This window comes from Onychostoma macrolepis, chromosome 04 (genome assembly GCF_012432095.1).
Source record: "Onychostoma macrolepis isolate SWU-2019 chromosome 04, ASM1243209v1, whole genome shotgun sequence".
Lineage (NCBI taxonomy): Eukaryota > Metazoa > Chordata > Actinopteri > Cypriniformes > Cyprinidae > Onychostoma > Onychostoma macrolepis.
The window spans coordinates 8,275,575-8,297,079 of record NC_081158.1 but is presented as its reverse complement, the minus strand read 5'-3'; the positions used below and the strand labels follow the sequence as shown (position 1 = coordinate 8,297,079).

The 21,505-nt window shown below is 40.7% G+C and overlaps 1 protein-coding gene across 1 annotated transcript; it reads right to left on the bottom strand.

Moving 5' to 3' along the window:
• Positions 1-12,261: 12,261 nt before the first annotated feature.
• LOC131538741 (gastrula zinc finger protein XlCGF26.1-like) lies at positions 12,262-20,812 on the bottom strand. The gene is made up of 3 exons (XM_058772816.1): positions 20,362-20,812; positions 19,629-19,783; positions 12,262-14,042 (listed from the first exon to the last, which is right to left on the bottom strand). The coding sequence occupies exons 2-3, from the start codon at positions 19,711-19,713 to the stop codon at positions 12,814-12,816; spliced, it is 1,314 nt and encodes a 437-aa protein (XP_058628799.1). The 5' UTR covers positions 19,714-19,783; positions 20,362-20,812; the 3' UTR covers positions 12,262-12,813.
• Between the last annotated feature and the right edge of the window lie 693 nt (positions 20,813-21,505).

The following is a 21,505-nucleotide window of genomic DNA, read 5'->3' as shown; positions in this document are numbered from 1 at the left end:
CTGTAAATATTTTGATGTTGATGTAATTTGCTCATTTTGTGGTCTTGTTGAAGAAACAGCTGCCATTTATTGTGACTGTAGTATAACCAATAAAGTTCGGGTAATTTCTTTGTTTTATGTGCAAAATAGTTCATCCACATACAAAACTGGCTTAAATCTCCTTTGTTTTCCTCTTTTTCTCGTTGAATTTCACTCTCATCCCGAGGCTTATAAATAACAAAAAACTAAACAAAACAAATGCAGTTGTTTGATACATTATGATTACATGAATATTATGATTATTCAAAGATATTCTGAAATATATAAGTTTTTCCTGTGTATATAATCTTATACTACGCAAACCCATTATAGTTGTTTTCTGTTTTTGTCACTATGATTGTTCATTGTTAAAGATACTGCCATCTTTTCCTGAGCTTGTATGTAATTATAAGTTCTGCAGTAATAATAATAAAAATAAGATAAGAGGGACAGGAGTACTAACACCTCATAGCATCAATAAATCCACAACCCTACCTAGTACAGTTTTCCTCAGCGTTTGCAATGTTTGTAATATCTGCACAAAGGAGATGTAGTGCAGCTGCTCGAAGATTTCGCCTTTGGAGATCACTGTTGATTTTACACTTAAAAATTAAGATTACCCCAGAATGCATTGCTAACCCACCCCAACACTTATGAGCAATAATTATTCTAATTATAAATGCTGATTAATAATATATATATATATATTGTGACGAGCGTCCCAAAGCTTCATCAGCGTCGTCCTGGAAACAAGCGAGGAACACCTGTCCGTCCTCATCACAGGCTGATCGGCCACAGCTGCAGCTCATCACACGCCGGCACACACAAGGGAGCGATCTAATTTCCTCATTATCTGCAGCTGGGATGTTCCCGTGATAACGCAGCACAGCAGATTCGCTGACCGACACCGGCATAAATAAAATATACATTTTATATTTTAAAAAGTTGTATACATATTCGTTTTTATATATTATATAGCAAAAAACATCCCAGCTGCAGATTATGAGGAAATTAGATCGCTCCCTTTGCCAAGTGCATTTCAAACGACTAAATAATAGCTTGCACGTGCCCTGTTCACTTTAAAGTCCTCACTCCAAGGGGATCGGATGATCACTTCCATTCAGAATTTGCCCCGTGAACCGCACGGTTTGGTACGCGTACCGTGCCACCCCTAGATTATATCTAAATTGTATAATGTTTTTGTTTTGAAGCATGATGCCAACCACAGACGTAATGGGTGTGGATGGTGGTAATAAAGCTAAAAACGACTGCTCTTAGTCACCCCATTCAGTCAAATTAGCTTGTTTTCAGCCTTATATGGGCGACAGCAGTGCTTTACGAATGAGCCAGTTAAGAGCAATAGCTCACAAATAGACACATTTTAATTACTTAAAATCATACATGGAAGTTAAGTACACTATAATTATTCCCTGGACTCAACTTGAGGACCGTGTCAGTGGTGTGATGTCCTGTCCATTCAGGCTGCCAATCAGTTTTACACATGCTTTGCGTGTGCGTGGCGTGCACACTCGGACCACGTTTGGGCGTATCCTCAAAATTAGCGCCCAAATCTTTTTTTTATTAGCGCCCAACTCCACAACCCCAGATGCAAGTGGAAGTTACATTGGTAACTTTAAATTGAGAGAAAATCTGACAAAGACATGCATTTAGGAAATAAAATATTGTCTTTAACAGAGGGAAAGACAACCAAGAGGAGGACAGTCAAATTAATTAAATGGTTACAGAAAAAGAAGCTGTTGAAAAATAGAATAAGATGCAAGTTGTGTCAGCACAAGATGAAGTTAAAGAAGAAAGGCAACTCGGCAGACATCTACAGGTGGTAAGTTATGTGCATGGTTAAGTTTATTCATGAATGTTAATTTTATATAACAATAAGATTATGTCCACCAGTTTGAAATAATTTGATACCGTTAATTTATTTATGCTGATACCAAAGATTATACAGCAGCACTCCTGCTCTATAATCTTTCTTTGCTAACATTGCTCTAATAAGCTAGTAGCAAGCTGTGGAAGTAGGTAGAGATAGAAACCAAAGTATATAACTTAAATGTGTTAATTGGTAATTAGTAATTGTCTCTTGTATGGGATTATTATTTATCCCCATACTTTAACTTTTAATTTATTTTGCAAGATAAAGTTATTGTTTCCTGAGAGCCTGAATACTACCACTACCACCAAGCTTAACCAAGATAGATTGCGATAAGTCTTCGAGTAATGCTGAATATGTTCTTAAATGGATAGTTTTGAAACCAAAAATGTATGTCATCATTTACTCACCCTCGAGTTGTTCCAAACCTGTATGAGCTTATTTGTTCTGCTGAACACAAATAAAGATATTTGGAGGAATGTTTGTAACCAAGCAGATCTCATCCCCCATTGACTTCCATAGTATTTTTTTTCCTACCATGGTAGTCAATGGGGGATGAGATCTGCTTGGTTACAAACATTCCTCCAAATATCAAATATTCAGCAGAACAAAGAAATGTGTACAGGTTTGGAACAACTTGAGGGTGAGTAATTGATGACACATTTTTGGATGAACTATCTGTTTGATGTTAGCCAAGACATTTTTTAAGCCTTCGACCAACATAAACAGCATACCATTTCTTATTGAATTTATATTTGCTAAACGGCTATTCTTTTTTCTTAGGCTATGTAGGCTGCACATAATTAGTTTATTTTTTTGGTTTCCTCAAGGGAATGCCGACATAATAGCCACAGAGGCAAAAGAAGCACCAAGACTGCCAGATCAGGATCAGTCTTTGAGAAGTCAAGATGCAGCCTATTTTCATGGATGAAATTTTTTTACAGGTAACCAAAATCATACATTCAGATAAGTAATGCAATTGTACTTACTGTAGTGTGTCTATAGAACAGGGGTCTCCAACATGTCGCTCGTGAGCTACCAGTAGCTCATGGCCTGATTGAAGGTAGCCAAGACATACTTTTCATCCAATCAGAGTCAGGCAATATAGACAGATGCCCCACCCCTCTGAGTTTGTCTTTACGAATGTAGGCGAAAGATGTCCGTGCCTAATTTGCGGTGCTAACATTGCTGTCGGTAAAAAGTGTAACGTTGAGCGCCATTATACTCAAATTCACGGGAACTTAGCACGAGAATTTCCTGCGGGTAATTTTGATGATTATGGCTTACAGCTTATGAAAACCCCAAATTCAAAATCTCAGAAAATGTTTAGCTTTTCATAAGCTGTAAGCCATAATCATCAAAATTATAACAATTAAAGGCTTGAAATATCTCACTTTGCATGTAATGAGTCTATATAATATATTAGTTTCAGCTTTTAAGTTTAATTACTGAAATAAATGAACTTTTGCACGATATTCAAATTTTTGGAAGGCTTAGGTTCTTTAACCCACAAAACCCTGCAATGTTTGAACCTCGCTAAATAGCATGATCAGTAAAACTGGTAGGCAAGCAGTGGAGGGTAGTGTCCGGCAGTGGTCCATATATTAATGCACATAGTCAATGATAGACTCAATAATTTTTTTGGTCAATAACATTTCTATGCTTTCTGTGATGCTCAGTATTTGTTTAATATTTAAGTAAATGTGCTTCTTTGTCAGGTTTTCTCAAGGCTTGCGAATGAGGCAGGTTGATATGAAGGCAGATGGTATTGCTAAAAGTTCAGCAACACTCTCAAAGATGTCATCCCGTGTAAGAAGAGTGTGCAGACATGCAATGAGGCGATATGAAAATAAAACAGGACAACGACTTGGAGATGAAATGGAGACTGTTGTCATCGATGAGAGCAATTTCCGCCATAAACAAAAGGTATTCTATAAAGATTAAAATGAAACTATCTTGTTTTATTTGTGTTGCGTTCTGCTACTAGAATGTATATCAGCCCTAGCTTCCTATTTGCCAACTCAAATGCAAATAGTATGCTCTATATTTGTGTTCTATTACATAAAATGTTTATGGTTTTGTAAAGAGTTTTCAGATATACTGGCACTTAAAGTTCATGGTGTATGTACTGAATTCCTTCTCAGCTCTTCCCAGGCATTGCTGTTGATTTAATCTGGTTTATACTGTTTAAGAATAAAGCAGTAAAGTTCAAAGTCCATTTGTGTCCACAGTACATTGTTTGCAAAGGCTTGATCTTCCATGTTCACATTCATGTCATTTCACAGTTTTGCCACCATTAATAACACATTGTTCATCAGTGTTTCAAAGGACCAAGTCACCACTTTAGTTGAGGGGCCGCACACATGATGAAGTTATTAAAGATAATGCTTAGTTAATGATGACTACTGTATTTGAATGTCAACAGAATTCATGTGCTATGAGCTGTGATTGGCCAATTTTGGGGTCTGTCCATTTACCTGCAGGCTATGAAGATGAACATGCTGGATAACTCAGATCATAATTCAGAAAAACAGTTCTCACATTAATCGATATACTGTTCTAGCCTGTATGCATGCATGAAGTAATGTGGGTTTTTTGTATATTCTTTTAATAATTCAAAGAGTAGTCTTACATGGATGAATTCATGCTTTTTTAAATGCATGAATACATGATGATTCATGTTCCATAACCGTAGCTTTATCCACAATGGATAGTAAAGACCATTTTTTTGGTGAACAAAGAAAACATCATGATCATGCGTAATAAATCATAATTCATGATGATGTACTCATCTTAGTTAATGTTTGAATTAAGGGGTTGTTCATCCATGAAGTCATGAATGAAAAACGTTGAACTCATGTTAGTTCCTGATGATTCATGAGATATTAATGCATGAATTAATGCATAATTCATGCATGAATTTATACATGAATTCATGATAATTCATGTACCCTTACTGTAAAGTTTTACCACAAAAATTGCTGATTTTAAACACTTCAGTATTACTTAAGTAATACAATGTTTTCTGTACACTTTGTTTGCATTATATTTATTTACAACAATTAATGTCTGGCTGTTTGGTATGACCGAATCCTGTAGGGATTTAGCTGCTAAACGAATCAAAAGCTTAGGTAAAAATCCGTCAACTTTCCCGTGTATTTTACGCTGGCTATCGGGCACTCATCGAGTCCTGAGCTGATTAGCTTTCTAACGTTAGACAAAGAGAACTTAAGTGACATCAACCATAATATGCTTTTTTACTTTAAAGGTTTGAATAAGTACTTACCGTTAAGGGGACGAAGACCATGACTGAAAACATAAGCACTAGCAGCTGTAGACAGGAACCGTTAAGCAGGTTGATTTTCAAACGACGAACCGACACACCGCCGCCGCCAATAGAGAGCTTTGATGTAAATCAGTGATGACTGACAGGACAGGGGCCAATCAGATTTCAACCGGGGCCGGTGCCCCTCTGGCCCCACCCCTAGATCCACCACTGCTTGACAGAGGGTCACCTTTGCTAGTCTGCATAAGTGCCTGCTGTTGGGTTATCGGCTAGTTTCTCCTTAGTCAATTCCACTTGCTGACCAAGATATAACTGTAGCTTCTGAACGTCTTTGGCCAGTGGAAGCCTGGTGCTCTTGTTGTATTTTGCCTCACTCAGGTTTGACAAGGCAGAATGGGAAACTAATTCAGACCACTTTGTTTCATGAAGTGTATGAAACCTCCTGATGGAATCGATCACCTCTTGGTCCTCTTCCATGAGAGCACGACACATAATGAGGTTGCTTATCTTTCTGAGAGAATGCCCAATTTTCAGGGCCAAACTTGGGGCTTTGAATGTGTTGTTTTCGTGATCAAAACCTGAAACTCTCGACAGCACTAGTAAGAATAAAGAAGTTGCCTGGTTTTATTGCCTCTTCCATGTTATGGATTGTTGTTGTGTGGCGCAAAGTCACAAGTAATCTCCCAAGTTCCCTTACTTTCTGTCTTATACAGGTGCTGGTCATATAATTAGAATATCATCAAAAAGTTGATTTATTTCACTAATTCCATTCAAAAAGTGAAACTTGTATATTATATTCATTCATTACACACAGACTGATATATTTCAAATGTTTATTTCTTTTAATTTTGATGATTAGAGCTTACAGCTCATGAAAGTCAAAAATCAGTATCTCAAAATATTAGAATATTTACATTTGAGTTTGAATAAATGACCATCCCTACAGTATAAATTCTGGGTATCTCTTGTTCTTTGAAACCACAATAATGGGGAAGACTGCTGACTTGGCAATGATCCAGAAGACGAACATTGACACCCTCCACAAAGAGGGTAAGTCACAGAAGGTCATTACTGAAAGGTGTGGCTGTTTACAGAGTGCTGTATCAAAGCATATTAAATGCAAAGTTGACTGGAAGGAAAAATTTGGGTAGGAAAAGGTGCACAAGCAACAGGGATGACTGCAAGCTTGAGAATACAGTCAAGCAAAGCCGATTCAAACACTTGGGAGAGCTTCACAAGGAGTGAACTGAAGCTGGAGTCAGTGCATCAAGAGTCACCACGCTCAGACGTCTTCAGGAAAAGGGCTACCAAGCCACTTCTGAACCAGAGACAACATCAGAAGCGTCTTACCTGGGCTGTGGAGAAAAAGAACTGGACTGTTGCTCAGTGGTCCAAAGTCCTCTTTTCAGATGAAAGTAAATTTTACATTTCATTTGGAAATCAAGGTCCCAGAGTCTGAAGGAAGAGTGGAGAGGCACAGAATCCATGTTGCTTGAAGTCCAGTGTGAAGTTTCCACAGTCAGTGATGATTTGGGCTGCCGTGTCATCTGCTGGTGTTGGTCCACTGTGTTTTCTGATGTCCACAGTCAACGCAGCCATCTACCAGGAAATTTTAGAGCACTTCATGCTTCCTTCTGCTGACAAGCTTTATGGACATGCTGATTTCATTTTCCAGCAGGACTTGGCACCTGCCCACACTGCCAAAGGTACCAAAAGCTGGTTCAATGACTGTGGTGTTACTGTGCTTGATTGGCCAGCAAACTCGCCTGACCTGAACCCCATAGAGAATCTGTGGGGTATTGTCAAGAGGAAGATGAGAGACACCAGACCCAACAATGCAGATGAGCTGAAGGCCACTATCAGAGCAACCTGGGCTCTCATAACACCTGAGCAGTGCCACAGACTGATCGACTCCATGCCACGCCGCATTGCTGCAGTAATTCAGGCAAAAGGAGCCCCAACTAAGTATTGAGTGCTGTACATGCTCATACTTTTCATTTTCATACTTTTCAGTTGGCCAAGATTTCTAAAAATCCTTTCTTTGTATTGGTCTTAAGTAATATTCTAATATTTTGAGATACTGATTTTTGACTTTCATGAGCTGTAAGCTCTAATCATCAAAATTAAAAGAAATAAACATTTGAAATATATCAGTCTGTGTGTAATGAATGAATATAATATACAAGTTTCACTTTTTGAATGGAATTAGTGAAATAAATCAACTTTTTAATGATATTCTAATTAGATGACCAGCACCTGTATACTCATGCTTTGATCTGTCACTCCCATTCCTTATTGCAGTGGACACGTCATCCTTGTGCATTTTGCCCAGCACTGACCAAAGTTCACTTGAAATTGGCTGGGACATTGTGGATTGAGCAGATGCTATACCAAAGACTCTCTCTCTCAGCTCAGGTCCTTCTTCAACATTATTCTCTGGTCTTAGAGCACATCTTTTCATATGTCGAGAAAGTTCTTTTCTGGATAACATACCCTTACATTACAAGCAGTAATCATACGTCTCAGGGCTGCTGCTCTGTTTGGAACTCCTTTTCACTTTAAGACAGCCTGATCCTGTGGTTTTAACAATTGAGTTGTGCTTGAAGTTGCCAAGGTTTTGGAATTTCTCAAGAAGAACCTTTCTGTCCTTTAATGATTTGGGGAACTGGAGTGCCTGTGCAATTTCAGCATTTTCATTTACATGCCTCTAGAGATGACGTGCAAATTTTGTTAGACGTTTTCCACATACAAAACAATAATTGACTTGGCTTTTAAGGTATTTTGCTGATTTGGTTGGGGATTTACTTTGGCCAAGAATATCCACAGTACCCTTTTCGTTTACTCGCATCTTTTGTTTTCTGCTGGTATGACTCTCAGCTTTCTGGTTCTGGTTCGGGGTCACTTTGGAGATCACCAGTAGTACCAGTGTGTGGTAACTAGGCACACCTGGCCCATGATGTGGTCATCCAGGATACGTAGCATCCCTATTTTGGCTCTGGTTTGTTCTCTTTTTCCCAGAGATCTCATTTGAGGTGCTAAACTTAGAAGGAAAAGCTCTGTTTCATGTTTCATGTTGTTTTGGTGGCACTGTTGGAGTTACTAAAACGTCTATAAGTTTTTCATTAATTTGTGTGTTCATTAATTTGGGTTGTCTCTTCTTTTTCTTCTGGGTCTCTGGGGCCGTTGTAGAACTTCTTCACTTTCAGTCCCTGCTGTCTCCGGTACAGGGCTTTCCTCTTCTGAAGTCATTTGTGTGTCTAAATCACCTTCATGGATCGACCCATCCATATAGTTTTCGAAATCCACATTACTGATTGTACTGGGTAAAAGACAGAGGGACAACTTTTTTTTTACTACCATTAAAGGGATAGTTCACCCAAAAATGAAAATTCTGTCATTAATTACTCACCCTCATGTCGTTCCTAACTCGTAAGACCTTCGTTCATCTTCGGAACACAAAGTAAGATATATTTTTGATGAAACGATATGAGGGTGAGTGATTAATGACAGAATTTTCATTTTTGGGTGAACTATCCCTTTAAAAGTCTACTTCAAGTCATACTTTAGTCATAGGCACTCTTTGTTACAAAGTTAATTTTAAGTGCATTACTACACATTACATTAAGTTTTCAACTAGGTGGAATTTCCCTAACTGCATAGGAGCGATAGAAGGGAAGCACATCCTCCTCTTTGCACCAGCTCATTCAGGCAGCCTTTACTTTAATTACAAAAAAACATTTTCTGTAGTATTATTGGCTGTGGTCGATGCTGAATATTGCTTCAGTCTAGTCCGTATTGGAGAGTATGGACGGTCAAGTGATGGGGCTGTCTTTGCAGCCATAGGGCAGGCATTGGATGCAAGATGCCAGATGATCAGCAGCTACCAGGAGCAGAGCATCTGGGGAACATGCCATTCACCATTGTTGGGGATGCAGCATTCCCATTAAAAACCTACCTGATGCGGCCATACCCTGGTCGAGACTTACCCACACAACAACGCATCTTCAACTACAGATTGTCTCGAGAGCGCAATGCTGCATAACAGGATCAACATACACCCTGACAAAATAAACAGCCTTATTTTTCAGCATGCCTCCTGCACAACTTTCTTCTCAAGCCAATGGAAGTAGAGAGGTGGCTAAATACCAGTGCTCCAACTACTGGATCAATGCAGAGCATCTCTACTGCTGGTGGACCTCGTGATGCAAGGGAGGCCTACACTGTTCGAGATAAATTCTGCTCTTTTTTCAACTCTGAAGGACATGTATCTTGGCAGAATGAAATGGTCACAATAGTGTTGCCTTACTGACTTTACTTTAATAATTTAATTGATATTAGATTTGATCACTATAAGATATCTTATTCCTGCTTAGCTCATAAATTAGTCTTTGATTATCATTAGCATTCATATTAGGCTAGATTGCCATTCATCAATTATTAGCATTCTTTTGTATTATTATAAGCAATTTCAACATTTCTTATGCTGTAGCTACTAATATGATTTGTTTGCTCAATAAAAACAAAGATGCTGCATATTTGTTTGTGCAAGGTATGCTTATTTCTTTGTTAACTTAACTAATTATAATCATATTCCTGTTGAAGTAGTTTTTCTTTATTCAACATGAGGATTTGTTTACTTAAAATAACATAATTGTCAGTTTGTGGTCAACATTATTGTTATTTTTAAGGACATTATGAAATTAAGACAATGTCTGTATTGTACGTTATTTTATGATTGTACTGTACAATTGCATACAGGTGTTTGCTAACCCCTGTCACTGAACATTTTACCTCAGAGTCCATTGCGGTCCGCTACTCCGCTATTTAAATGACCTGAATTGTGTCGTGACGGTTGTGACCTGGTAAATCCAGTAGGTGGCAGCTGACGACAGGCAAATTTTACATGGGCCAATACTGTAATATTTTGCGTATGTAAAAATGTCTCAAGAGAAAAATAAAAGATTAAAAGGACTACGTATATTATACATTTAATTCTATATGTTTACCTTTTATTCAAGCTGTAAAACAAATGTAAGAAGTATTTTGCAGCAGTGGAATCTTGGTATAATGTATTAACAACGATTTGAGACAAATAATATAATAATTTATATAAATAATATTTAATATAAAACTATGCAGATGGTGCTCTGTGGCGCGGCAGGAATTTGAACAGCGTCCTGAGTCGCAGCGTCGCGCGTTTCTCATCCGGTGTGCGACCCCCTTTAAAGGACTATGCAACTCTGAAAAGGAAATGTGGACTGGTGATTCATCCAGATGCACCTGATGGGCTGGTATATGGCCTGCTTGAGAGACCATCATTTGGCTTGGTTGAAATAAAATGTCCAAATGCAGTAAGCTACATTGACTGCAGGTACCCCAGAGCTGACCATGGCACATACAAACTGAAGAAAAGCCATCCTTATTATTGGCAAGTGCAGGGGCAGTTGCTCATCACAGGCATGGAATGGTGTGACTTTGTTATCTGTGCCCATGATGACATGTTTGTGCAGCGCATTTACAGAGACACTTCTGTGTTAAGCTCAATTTTACATTTGCTGACAATTTCATTTCAAATTACAGTATGTATGTACAGTGAATAATATGAAGAGCTTATTCTAGAGCTTAAAACCAAAATGATTAGTTTCAAGTGATTATAAAGTATATACATTTGTAGACATTGCATTTCTGTCTAATTCTGCTTCTACAGCATTAGTAATTGCTTGGCCAGACTTTAACTAAGGGTCTGTTTTGGTAGTTGACCAAGAGACAGGCTACTGTGTAAAGTTGATTGATGCTGCCTGTAAGTGAAAGATTGCTGAAAATCTTGAGAAATATTGAGAAAATTTGTCCAGATTAAGTTCTTAGCAATGCATATTACTAATCAAAAATTAAGTTTTGATATATTTACGGTAGGAAATTTACAAAATATCTTCATGGAACATGATCTTAATATCCTAATGATTTTTTGCATAAAAGAAAAATAGATAATTTTAACCCATTAAATGTATTGCTGGCTATTGCTACAAATATACCCCAGCGACTTAAGACTGGTTTTGAGAGGGAAAAAAATCAAGTTGCATAGGTTCACGTCACATTTTATTATTACAAGACATCATTCAAAACTGTCATGTTTTGGAGTCGCGTTCACGAGAGCGCCTCCACGCATACGTATGGTGCTGCTGACGGATTATCCGTTGCGGTCTTCCTACAACAGTAAACAAAGTGCGGCGCAAAAAGCATGAGATAGCTTGTGAGAGATATATCACTGAGTGAACTAATGGCGGTTTTATTCATCCGACAGCAGCATCATAACACTGGCGCCAGGTTCGTGTAAATGGCATGTTTAATGTCAGGAGATCCCTGAAGATTCACATGTCAACAGCGCATATACGTATGTGTGGAGGCGCTCTCGTGAACGCGCCTCCAAAACAGATAAGGAAGAGAAGAAAATGTTGAATAAAGTCGTTATTTTTGTTTGTTTTTTCGCTCAAAAAGTATCGTTGTTGCTTCATAACATTCCGATTTAACCACTGATGTCACATGGACTACTTTGACAATGTTTTTGGTACCTTTCTGAGCCTTGAACAAGTAAGGACCCTTGCTGTCTATGGGAGGATCAGAAAGCTCTCGGATTAAATCCAAAACATCTTAACTTGTGTTCCAAAGATGAATGAAGGTCTTAGGGGTTTGGAACAACATGAGGGTAAATTAATGACAGAATTTTCATTTTTGGGTGAACTATCCCTTTAAGTAAAATATATATTTTGCATATAGGCCAATACAGGCTATTCCTTTTATGTAAGCCTATAGTTTTCCAGTAAAGTCTGTATTATGTGTGAAAGGGGCATTGCCATTGCGACTTACCTAAAATGATGAGTTCACAGCTGAGCGTGGGCATTTCACTCATTGGATGCATCAACGTCACATTTGCAGGCAAAATCAAATTTCAAATATTAAATGGAACTATAAAAACGTTTAGTGATGTAAAATTTACATCACTAAACGTCAAATTTCAAATATTAAATGGAACTATAAAATAACGTTATTAACTGTTTAATGGTCATTTCGAATTTTCGATTCTGTTCGGAGCTATAAAATTTGATTTAGTTTCTGTTCCTCTCAAAATTTTGTTTGTTTTTGTTTTCGTTCCTCGAACAGGTTCAGAGCCCTGCTTCTCATTATCACCAGCATTGCTTACTAAGTCTTCTTCATTGTATTTTTCCCGCTTTGGTAGTTTTCCCTAGATTTGTGTTTATATATGTAAATTGCGCAAACATTTTTTATTCTTTTAATCAAAAGATCTGAAAGATCCCATGCATTTACCCTCCCTTTGACACTCCCCTTGAAAAAATGGAGACAGAAGTGATCGAAAGTGGACAAAAGAGACTGTGAAACAGGAAGTCTATTTGTGATCCGATCAACCAAAACACATTTTTTAATCCAGGTGTAAACGAACCCTAATACACTGCTCAACGATTTTGAACTATGTCAGTGGTGCTTCTGTGAACCTCAAGATTGTCTTGTTTCTGCAAGTCTTTCCACAGTGATGGCACAGCAAAGGCTTCTCTCTGGTGTTATTACATGACTCATGCCACACTGATAACATAAAAATACAGTTCTCTCATATGTGCAGACTCATGTGGTATTTAAGTGCTGCTTTATATCCGAAACTCTTTCCGCAGTGACCACATGTAAATGGCTTCTCTCCAGTGTGAACTCTCATGTGCCTGTTAAGGCTTCCTTTTCGGCTGAAACATTTTCCACAATGTTGGCAGGTGAAAGGCTTCTCTCCAGTGTGAGTTCTTATGTGGTCTTCAAAGTGTCGTTTATAATTAAACCTCTTTCCACACTGAGGGCATGTGTAGGGTTGCTCTCCAGAGTGAATTCTCACGTGGTCTTCAAAGTTTCGTTTTTGAGAGAAACTCTTTCCACACTGAGAGCATGTGTAGGGTTGCTCTCCGGTGTGAATTCTTATGTGATCTTCAAAGTGTCGTTTATAATTAAACCTCTTTCCGCACTGAGGGCATGTGTAGGGTTTCTCTCCAGAGTGAATTCTCACGTGGTCTTCAAAGTTTCGTTTTTGAGAGAAACTCTTTCCACACTGAGGGCATGTGTGGGGTTTTCCTTGATGAGTTCTCATGTGGACTTTAAGCTTTTCATCTTGATTAAAACTCTTTCCACACTGATCACATGTGTAAGGCTTCTCTGCAGTGTGAACTCTCATGTGCCTTTTAAGGGTTCCTTTTTCAATGAAACTTATTCCACACTGTTGGCAGGTGTAAGGCTTCTCTCCAGTGTGAATTTTCTTGTGTCTGTTAAGGCTTCCTTTTTGAGCGAAACTTATTCCACACTGTTGGCAGGTGAAAAGACGCTCTCCAGTGTGAATTTTCATGTGGCAATGAAGAGTTCCTTTCCAGTTGAAACCTTTTCCACACTGTTGGCATGTGTAAGGCCTCTCTCCAGTGTGAACACTCATGTGGACTCCAAGGTTTCCAAGCTGAGTGAAACTCCTTCCACACTGTTGGCACGTGTATGGCTTCTCTCCAGTGTGAATTCTAATGTGTCTTTTAAGACATATTCTTTGACTGAAATGCTTTCCACATTGTTGGCAGGCATAAGGCTTGTCTCCAGTGTGAACTCTCATATGTCTTTTAAAACTTTCTGTTCGATTGAAACTCTTTCCACACTGTTGGCAGGTGAAATAACTTCTTCCTGTCTTTTGATCCCTTTTTCTTGAGGAAGACTTTTCAGTCTGTGAACAGCTAAAAGATATTTCTCCATTTATGAAATTATGATCTTTATCTTCCGTTTCATTCAGTACTTCGCTCTCCTCTTTCAGTGCCATCAAGTCTAAGGTGAAAAAAGACACAAGTTTAAGGACACAAAACAACAGACATTAAAACAGTGTCAAAACTAAAATACAACTACATCCTATAACCACTAAGCAACTGCAAGATGTGTTGCATGTAATCTGAGAAACCCTACTCAATATTGCTAACTCTTAACTTATTTAGGACGTCTCAAAAACTATCAAGCTGACATTGAAACGCTGTATTTAAAAAACAAAACAAAAAAAACAACAGGAGATCTAATTAATCAGGGGTCAAGAACCAAAGGTGCGTAGGCACCTATTGTAATCATTGGTCTAATTCTTCAGATCAAACCTATGGCAGCCCACAGAACTGCTTGGAAGAAAGTTGTGAAATCTGGCAGTTAGGCTGCATTTACACTGCAGGTCTTGATGACCAATTCCGATTTTGTGACTAGATCTGATTTTTTGAACGACGTGCTTACATTTCTTTTAAAAGTGACCCGTATCCGATGTGTGCCTTTTACACTGCACTTGGTGAAACAAGCCAAAAATAGCATATATGATATCACAAATCAATTTGATTAGTACATTAAGTTTAATTTATTGACATGGAATTCATATAGAAACGTTTTTAATGCAATAGTTACATCTATACATCAAAATAATTATATAGCCTAGTACAAATTCTTCAGGACAGTGATGTACGCAGCTCCGCTGAAAGCTTGCGAGTGGAATAATACTCAGGTGGTAGATATTAAGCTGTGTTTTTTTAGTAAGTAAAACCAAATGCGTTCATCAGTGATTGTATATCAAAGGCAGGGACATGTTTGTGTGCATTTTATTTTGTGGTTTCAATGGAACGAACTGGACTGAAGCGCTCGTCTGAGCACGAGCCGCCGTCACTGACAACAGCACTCAGCGTGATTTCAAAAGCAACACATTTCAGCGTCAGACCGCCTTTTATTTAACACAAACGAACGAAATGAATACTCTGCTACTCAACTAGAGATGTTTAATTTTTTACAGGTTTGTCTGTACCGCGAAATGTTTCAAAACCCTCACTTTTCAATGACATAGGAGTCGCATTTACAGGGGAATATCCGATCTGACCGCTTACACGGCAGGCGCAAATGCACGTATCTGATTCATATCTGATTTATTTCCACATATGAATGAGGCCTGAAACCGATCGGAGAATATCGGAATCCATGCGATTTTTTTCCTGCTTACACGGTCGTGGGCCATATCCGATCTGTGCCACATGGGAGGAAAAAATCGGAATTGGGTCACTTGAACCATGCAGTGTAAATGCGGCCTTAGAGGACAGATAGAGGAGCACCAACAGTTCAAATTTTATCAGATATTATCATCATGGAAGAAAAACTCGACTTGGTGTGTTAAATGGAAATATGGCACAAACAGTCAGAAAGACTTTTGTTTAACGAACTTTCACTGGCTATGGATTATTTGATTTCCTGTGACCTGCTGGCAGGGGGGTATCATTGTTGTCACAACTCACGGGGGAGCACGGGAACCAGGAACGAGGAGACGAGGAATTAGCAACACGGGAGTTTTAATATACAGACAGGAACACAGATCACAGGCAGGGTTGACGTACAGGATGACTTTCAAAGACCGACAAACACTAACTGAAAGGACTGGGGTTTTAAAGACAGGACAATCAAGGAACTAAAGGAGACACACCTGGAATCAAATTAACCAATCAAGGGAGACAGAAACTAGGTCACAGGGCACACATGGGGAGCAAAACACACACAAGACAGTCCAGGGACGTGACATTACTCCCCCCTCCCGGAAGGTGCGTCCTCGCACCGTGGAACAACAGAGGGGGGGGGGAAATGGGTGGGAACCATGGCGGAGGCTCAGGAGGAGGACGGACCACCGGGAGGAGGTCGGCAGACAGAGACCAGGGAGGCAACGAAGGAGGGAGGAGCCAGGGAAGAGACAGGAGGGACCCGAGCAGGAGGAGCCTGGCGGACCCAGGCCACAGCCATGATGATGGCCCACGGTGGAGCCGACGGAGGGAGGAGCCATGGAGGAGGAATGGCCTCCGACTCCAGGGGCCGACCAACGGCGGCGGAGCAGGTGGTGGAGGAGCCCGAGGCGGAGACGGAGAGCCGACGAGCCAGGGAATGCCGAGGATCCGGGGGCCAAGGTGGAGCAGAGTGCTCTGGCGATCGAGGCGGCGGAGCTCAGAGATCCGCGGCGGAGCCGGGAGCGACTGAGGACCAAGGTGGAGCTGGCGGGAGGAAGGAGCCCAACTGAGCCGGTGGGACGGAGCGACGAGGTGCAGCCGGAGGAGCGGAGTCCTGAGGCGATGGCGGGTCGACGCCCGACCAAGGCGGAGCCGGAGGGACGAGGGAGCCTGGTGGAGCTGGAGGATCGACGGGTGACGGTGGAGGCGAGGGAGCTAGGAGCCGAGGTGGAGCCGCTGGGTCAACGGGCCGAGGCAGAGTCCGGGCCGAGGAGGTTGGAGGCGGAGGTGAGGGATACTCCAGCCCCGGCGATGCTGGAGGATGGCAGTCCTGTGGGGCTCGCACCGTATTGATGGTGGGCTGAGGCGAGCAGAGGGGCTGCCAGACGACAGCGGTGGAGGAGGCAGGAGTGGGTGGGAGGGTGGGCATTTGCGAGGGGCCGGCACTGGCGGGCTCTTGCGAGGGGCAGGCACTGGCGGGCTCTTGCGAGGGGCCGGCTCTGGTGGGCTTGCCATACTCTCTGCCGGCGGGCTTGCCATACTCTCTGCCGGCGGGCTTGCCATACTCTCTGCCGGCGGGCTTGCCATACTCTCTGCCGGCGGGTTTTCCTGGACCGCGAACGGCGGCTGGTGAAGGGAAACGTTGACCTCCAGATCCGTTTCCCAGTCCAGTAAATCCTCCTCCATGTCCAGCAGCCCCAGATAGATGATCAGCTCATCCTCAGCCGTGATGCAGGGGGCGGAGCTCCACTCCGCGCTCACACCGTCCACGGTTGGCTCCCTCGCGATGGGCACCGTCGCCGGCTCTCGCACCTGATCTGACGTGTTGGGCTCAACTTCCGGGGCGATCTTCCGCTCAGTCGCTCGGCTTCGCGCTGGCTCGCAGATCGCGGCGGGGAATGGCTCTCCGTCATCGGTGGGCTCGGGCTGATGCTCCGTGCATCGCTGGGAGTTGGTGGGCTGGGCTCTGGGTCTGGAGTGGATCTGGCGAGATCATCCTCGGGAGAGACGGTGAGGGGTGATCCGTTTCTCACCAGAATCCACTCCACGAAGGCGGCGAAATCCTCTCGAGGACCATCCTCGGACGACAGCGCTCTGCACGCGGTGTTCAGACTTGCGTTGTAGAATGAGCAGAGCGTGCCGTCCGGGTAGCTGGTGTCATTAGCTATCATCAGGAATAGTCTGGTGTGGTCCTCGAGAGATCGTTCCCCCTGCTCCAGCAGGAGGAGGAGGAATTCGGGCCGAACATAGGGATCCATAGATGCACAACGGAAAGAAAAAACACTGGGTAAAAACGGAAACAAAACGGAGGGTACAAACACGGAGGTTACTGTATAGGTCGGTCTTTCTGTCACAACTCACGGGGGAGCACGGGAACCAGGAACGAGGAGACGAGGAATTAGCAACACGGGAGTTTTAATATACAGACAGGAACACAGATCACAGGCAGGGTTGACGTACAGGATGACTTTCAAAGACCGACAAACACTAACTGAAAGGACTGGGGTTTTAAAGACAGGACAATCAAGGAACTAAAGGAGACACACCTGGAATCAAATTAACCAATCAAGGGGAGACAGAAACTAGGTCACAGGGCACACATGGGGAGCAAAACACACACAAGACAGTCCAGGGACGTGACAATTGTGCTGTATAACCAACAATTCAAAATTAGTCCTTTGGTCATTCCCCATTTTAATTCTTTTGAATGTCTTGTTCTGAGTGTTTCTGCACGCATCACTACTGTCGTTGACTTAGGAGGTCTATAGACTGTAACAAAGGAAGATTTCATGCTTGAATTTTCTGATCTGCTGTCTATGTTGTGCCTCAAGTTTAAGAACTCTTATCCTGGGCTTTAACATCCATGTTGACAATTTTTTTTTTTTTTTTTTGCCTTTATTGCGACAGGACAGATCAGAATTGACAGGAAGCGAAGTGGGAGAGGGGGAGCGGGGTCGGGAAAGGTCCTCGAGTCAGGATTCGAACACGGGACACCTGTAGCGCAACCATTTGTTTTTGATATTTTTATGAATTCTGAGAGCTCTCATTAAAAGCAAGGATGCTACCAAGATCAAGGCTCAGAAACATAGCAAGGAGATCGTTAAAATAATCCATGTGACATCAGTGGTTCAACCGTAATTTTACGAAGCTACGAGAATACTTTTTTGTGTGCAAAGAAAACAAAAACAGCATCTTTATTCAACAATTCGTCTCCTCCGCGTCACCTTATAGCGCCATTTTGGAGAATATCCACTTAACGTAAACAACGTATACTGTTCTGTGTCAGCAGCACTGTACGTGGATACATTGTTTACGTTCGGATCAAAGTGTAAACAGTGTATCTGCATACATACGCTGCATTCATTGTTTTGTATGCACCAAAAATTTGATTAAAAAAAAATTGTGAATCTTAATTAAAAATTGGAAAATCGTGAATTGATTTTTAATCGAATTGTGACCCCAAGATCAGTTTGAACTAGTGATGTTCGGTTCTTGAACGAATCGTTCTTTTGATCCGGTTCTCAGGAAGTAACCAGTCAAGCCGGTTCACAAATCAAAAATCACAAATCTAACTGAACTGAACTTTAGTTCCGGGTTGATGACGCAGGACGCACAGCCGAAGTAGCACGTCCAACTCAAAAAGAACCGAATGAGCCGGTTCAACCAACTGTCGAAGTTTGGCGAGGATTACAGAGCACTCAATATACACGATATTGTGCAAGCCTGAGGCGCGTACTGGAAAAATGTTTATTAGGAAAGGAAAATGATGACTTACTAATTTACATTTTATTAAAACCTGAAAAAACCTTTCTGTCGAGTGATGTAAATAAATTTTACAATAGTTTGTGCCTGCATATTATATCTAAAGTTGCTTAGGCGAAATCAAGGAGTTTATAAGACTGGTTTACTCATTCTTTATACTGCAGACATGTAGAGCATATCCACATTTCTGCATCAGTGTCTGTAATGTGTGCTGTAGGTGTGAAACTTTTAGGAATCTTATCCAAGTTGTAGGTTAGTCAATATTGGTCAGTCAGTTGTATCTGACAAAAAGGATCTGCGAATGAAACTGTGACCACAAACACCATTAACTTAAGTGAATTTACATGGCAATAATCAGCAATATGCTTTCACACAAATAATTTTTTTTTTTTTGAATGTTTCAATAGGTGACACAAATGACTTATTTGAAATTTTCATTGATACAACATGGCACTGAGTTGTTATAAAAGAAATGCATAAAGACAACCGATGAATCGGCTTTTTGAACCGGTTCAATGAGCCGATCTGTCCGAAAAGAACTGGTTCAAATGAATCTGACTATACATCACTAATTTGAATCGTGAGTTACCAAAAGATTCCCACCCTTAGTTCACAGGATAGTCCAGCTCTGAGAATGAAAACCAACCTGTTTGTTCCTCAGTATCTTCATGTTTTACTCTGAATGTTTCATCAATCTTCAGGTCTTCACTCTCATCTTTAATAAACGCCATCTTTATAACAGTGTCACATGGATCTCAGTCGCTTCAGCAGGAGTTTTTCTGTGTGTTTGAACACTTTCTCCTGTTGAAGAGGAATATAATTAACAGAAAGACGAATAAATCTCTGGGTGCGTCTCAATCAGCTCTCTAGTTCAGTAGTCAGCACACTGTTAAGGGAGTCAGAGTAATAGTTAACGGACTTAAATGATCTGATTAGACAAACATTTCAAACTTTATTTTACTATTCAGTTTTGATTAACATTAGGTATTTAATGATTATTACATTTAATTCCACGTTTAAAATGGCTATTGAATTTAATGTTGTTATAAAAAAAAAAAATTTGCAGTTTGTAAAAGACTACACGTTTATTTGTTGTTCTCGCTGTTTTGAGCGGCAGTGTTCAGTCAGCGAGCGGAGATTCGAAACAGTGAATCATTTTGTGAAGCAACCGATTCAATTGACTCGGAGTTCTGAAAGATCCGTTTCTCTCATCACTAACTGCCAGTGACTGAATTCGTGTTTACGATCATCTGAATCACTGCACAGGGAGCTAAATCAGACACTCAATAATTATAAAGTTTACCTCGCTTGTAAACCATATAAAATAGACGGAACGCGTTTGTATGAATGTAAACACTTAAATGATGAAGACCACAAACCTCTCTTCAGCTGAAAAACTGATGCAGGAGCGCGACGCATCCTTATGACGTCATGCCAGCAGATCAAAATAAAAGTCCTGTTCACGCGCTGCGTCCCGAAAGCGCAGAAACACATACGAATAATACAACATATGTCAGAGTTTTATTCTTGGTGAAATACATTTTGAAATATATATATAAAGATTTTTTTTTTTTGCAAATATTTACAAATTATGATATTTATAATCGTATTTTCCTTATGTATTATATTTTTCCAAATTGATTCATTCAAATGTATTTATGGCAACATTTATTTCCAAAATTATTTTTTTTCCCATGTTTATTTATACATTTACTTAATTTTGTATTTATTCATTCATTATGTGGACATTTATTAATTTCCAGATTTATTTAGGCCTACTTCCAACATTTATTTATTTAGACCTTTCTTTGTCAGCAACAGTAGCACCTTGTGGTGTGACCAACCAAAATATATATATATATTTTATCAAAAGTGCCAAAATAGTGGCTGTGTAGTCACACAACTTTCCTGTCTCTCACAAAAGAGGATAAGAAACCTCTTTGCAAAGATGTCCTCGTCCTCACATGGCACTTGTTCTTGAATGCATTGCTTATTTTGTTTCAACTCAAAGTTCTCTTCCATCATCTCATGTTCGAGATCCACCTGTGCCTGACCTCTGCAGAAGCATCCGATTGCAACAAGTCTGGCTTGACAGACAGGAGTGCATGCCTAGAACAGCTTGTTCTAACACGCAACCACATGTCTACGTCACGACACCATAACACCGCATAACACCACGCCAATGTTCACGCAAAGAAAAAAGGCGTAACTTTCTCGCTGTAGTGTTGTTGCTGCCGCCGCCGTGTCCTGGAGACGCTGTGTTTCGCTGTGAAAGTGAAACTACTTCCAAAAGAGGACACAACTAGAAATCAGTTGTGATGAGTTTCTTTGCGTATATGTTTGGGCGGTGTTTTGCAAATCTTGCCACACCGTGACGTAGACATGTGGGGGTGTGTTTGAATGAGCCGTTTTAGGAAGGCGTGGACGAGTCTTAACGTTTCTAAAGAATATCTCTTTGGTTTTGAGACTTTAGACTTTGCAACTTCAGGGATCTTATCCATCGTCGCTGTCGGGCGGAATCCT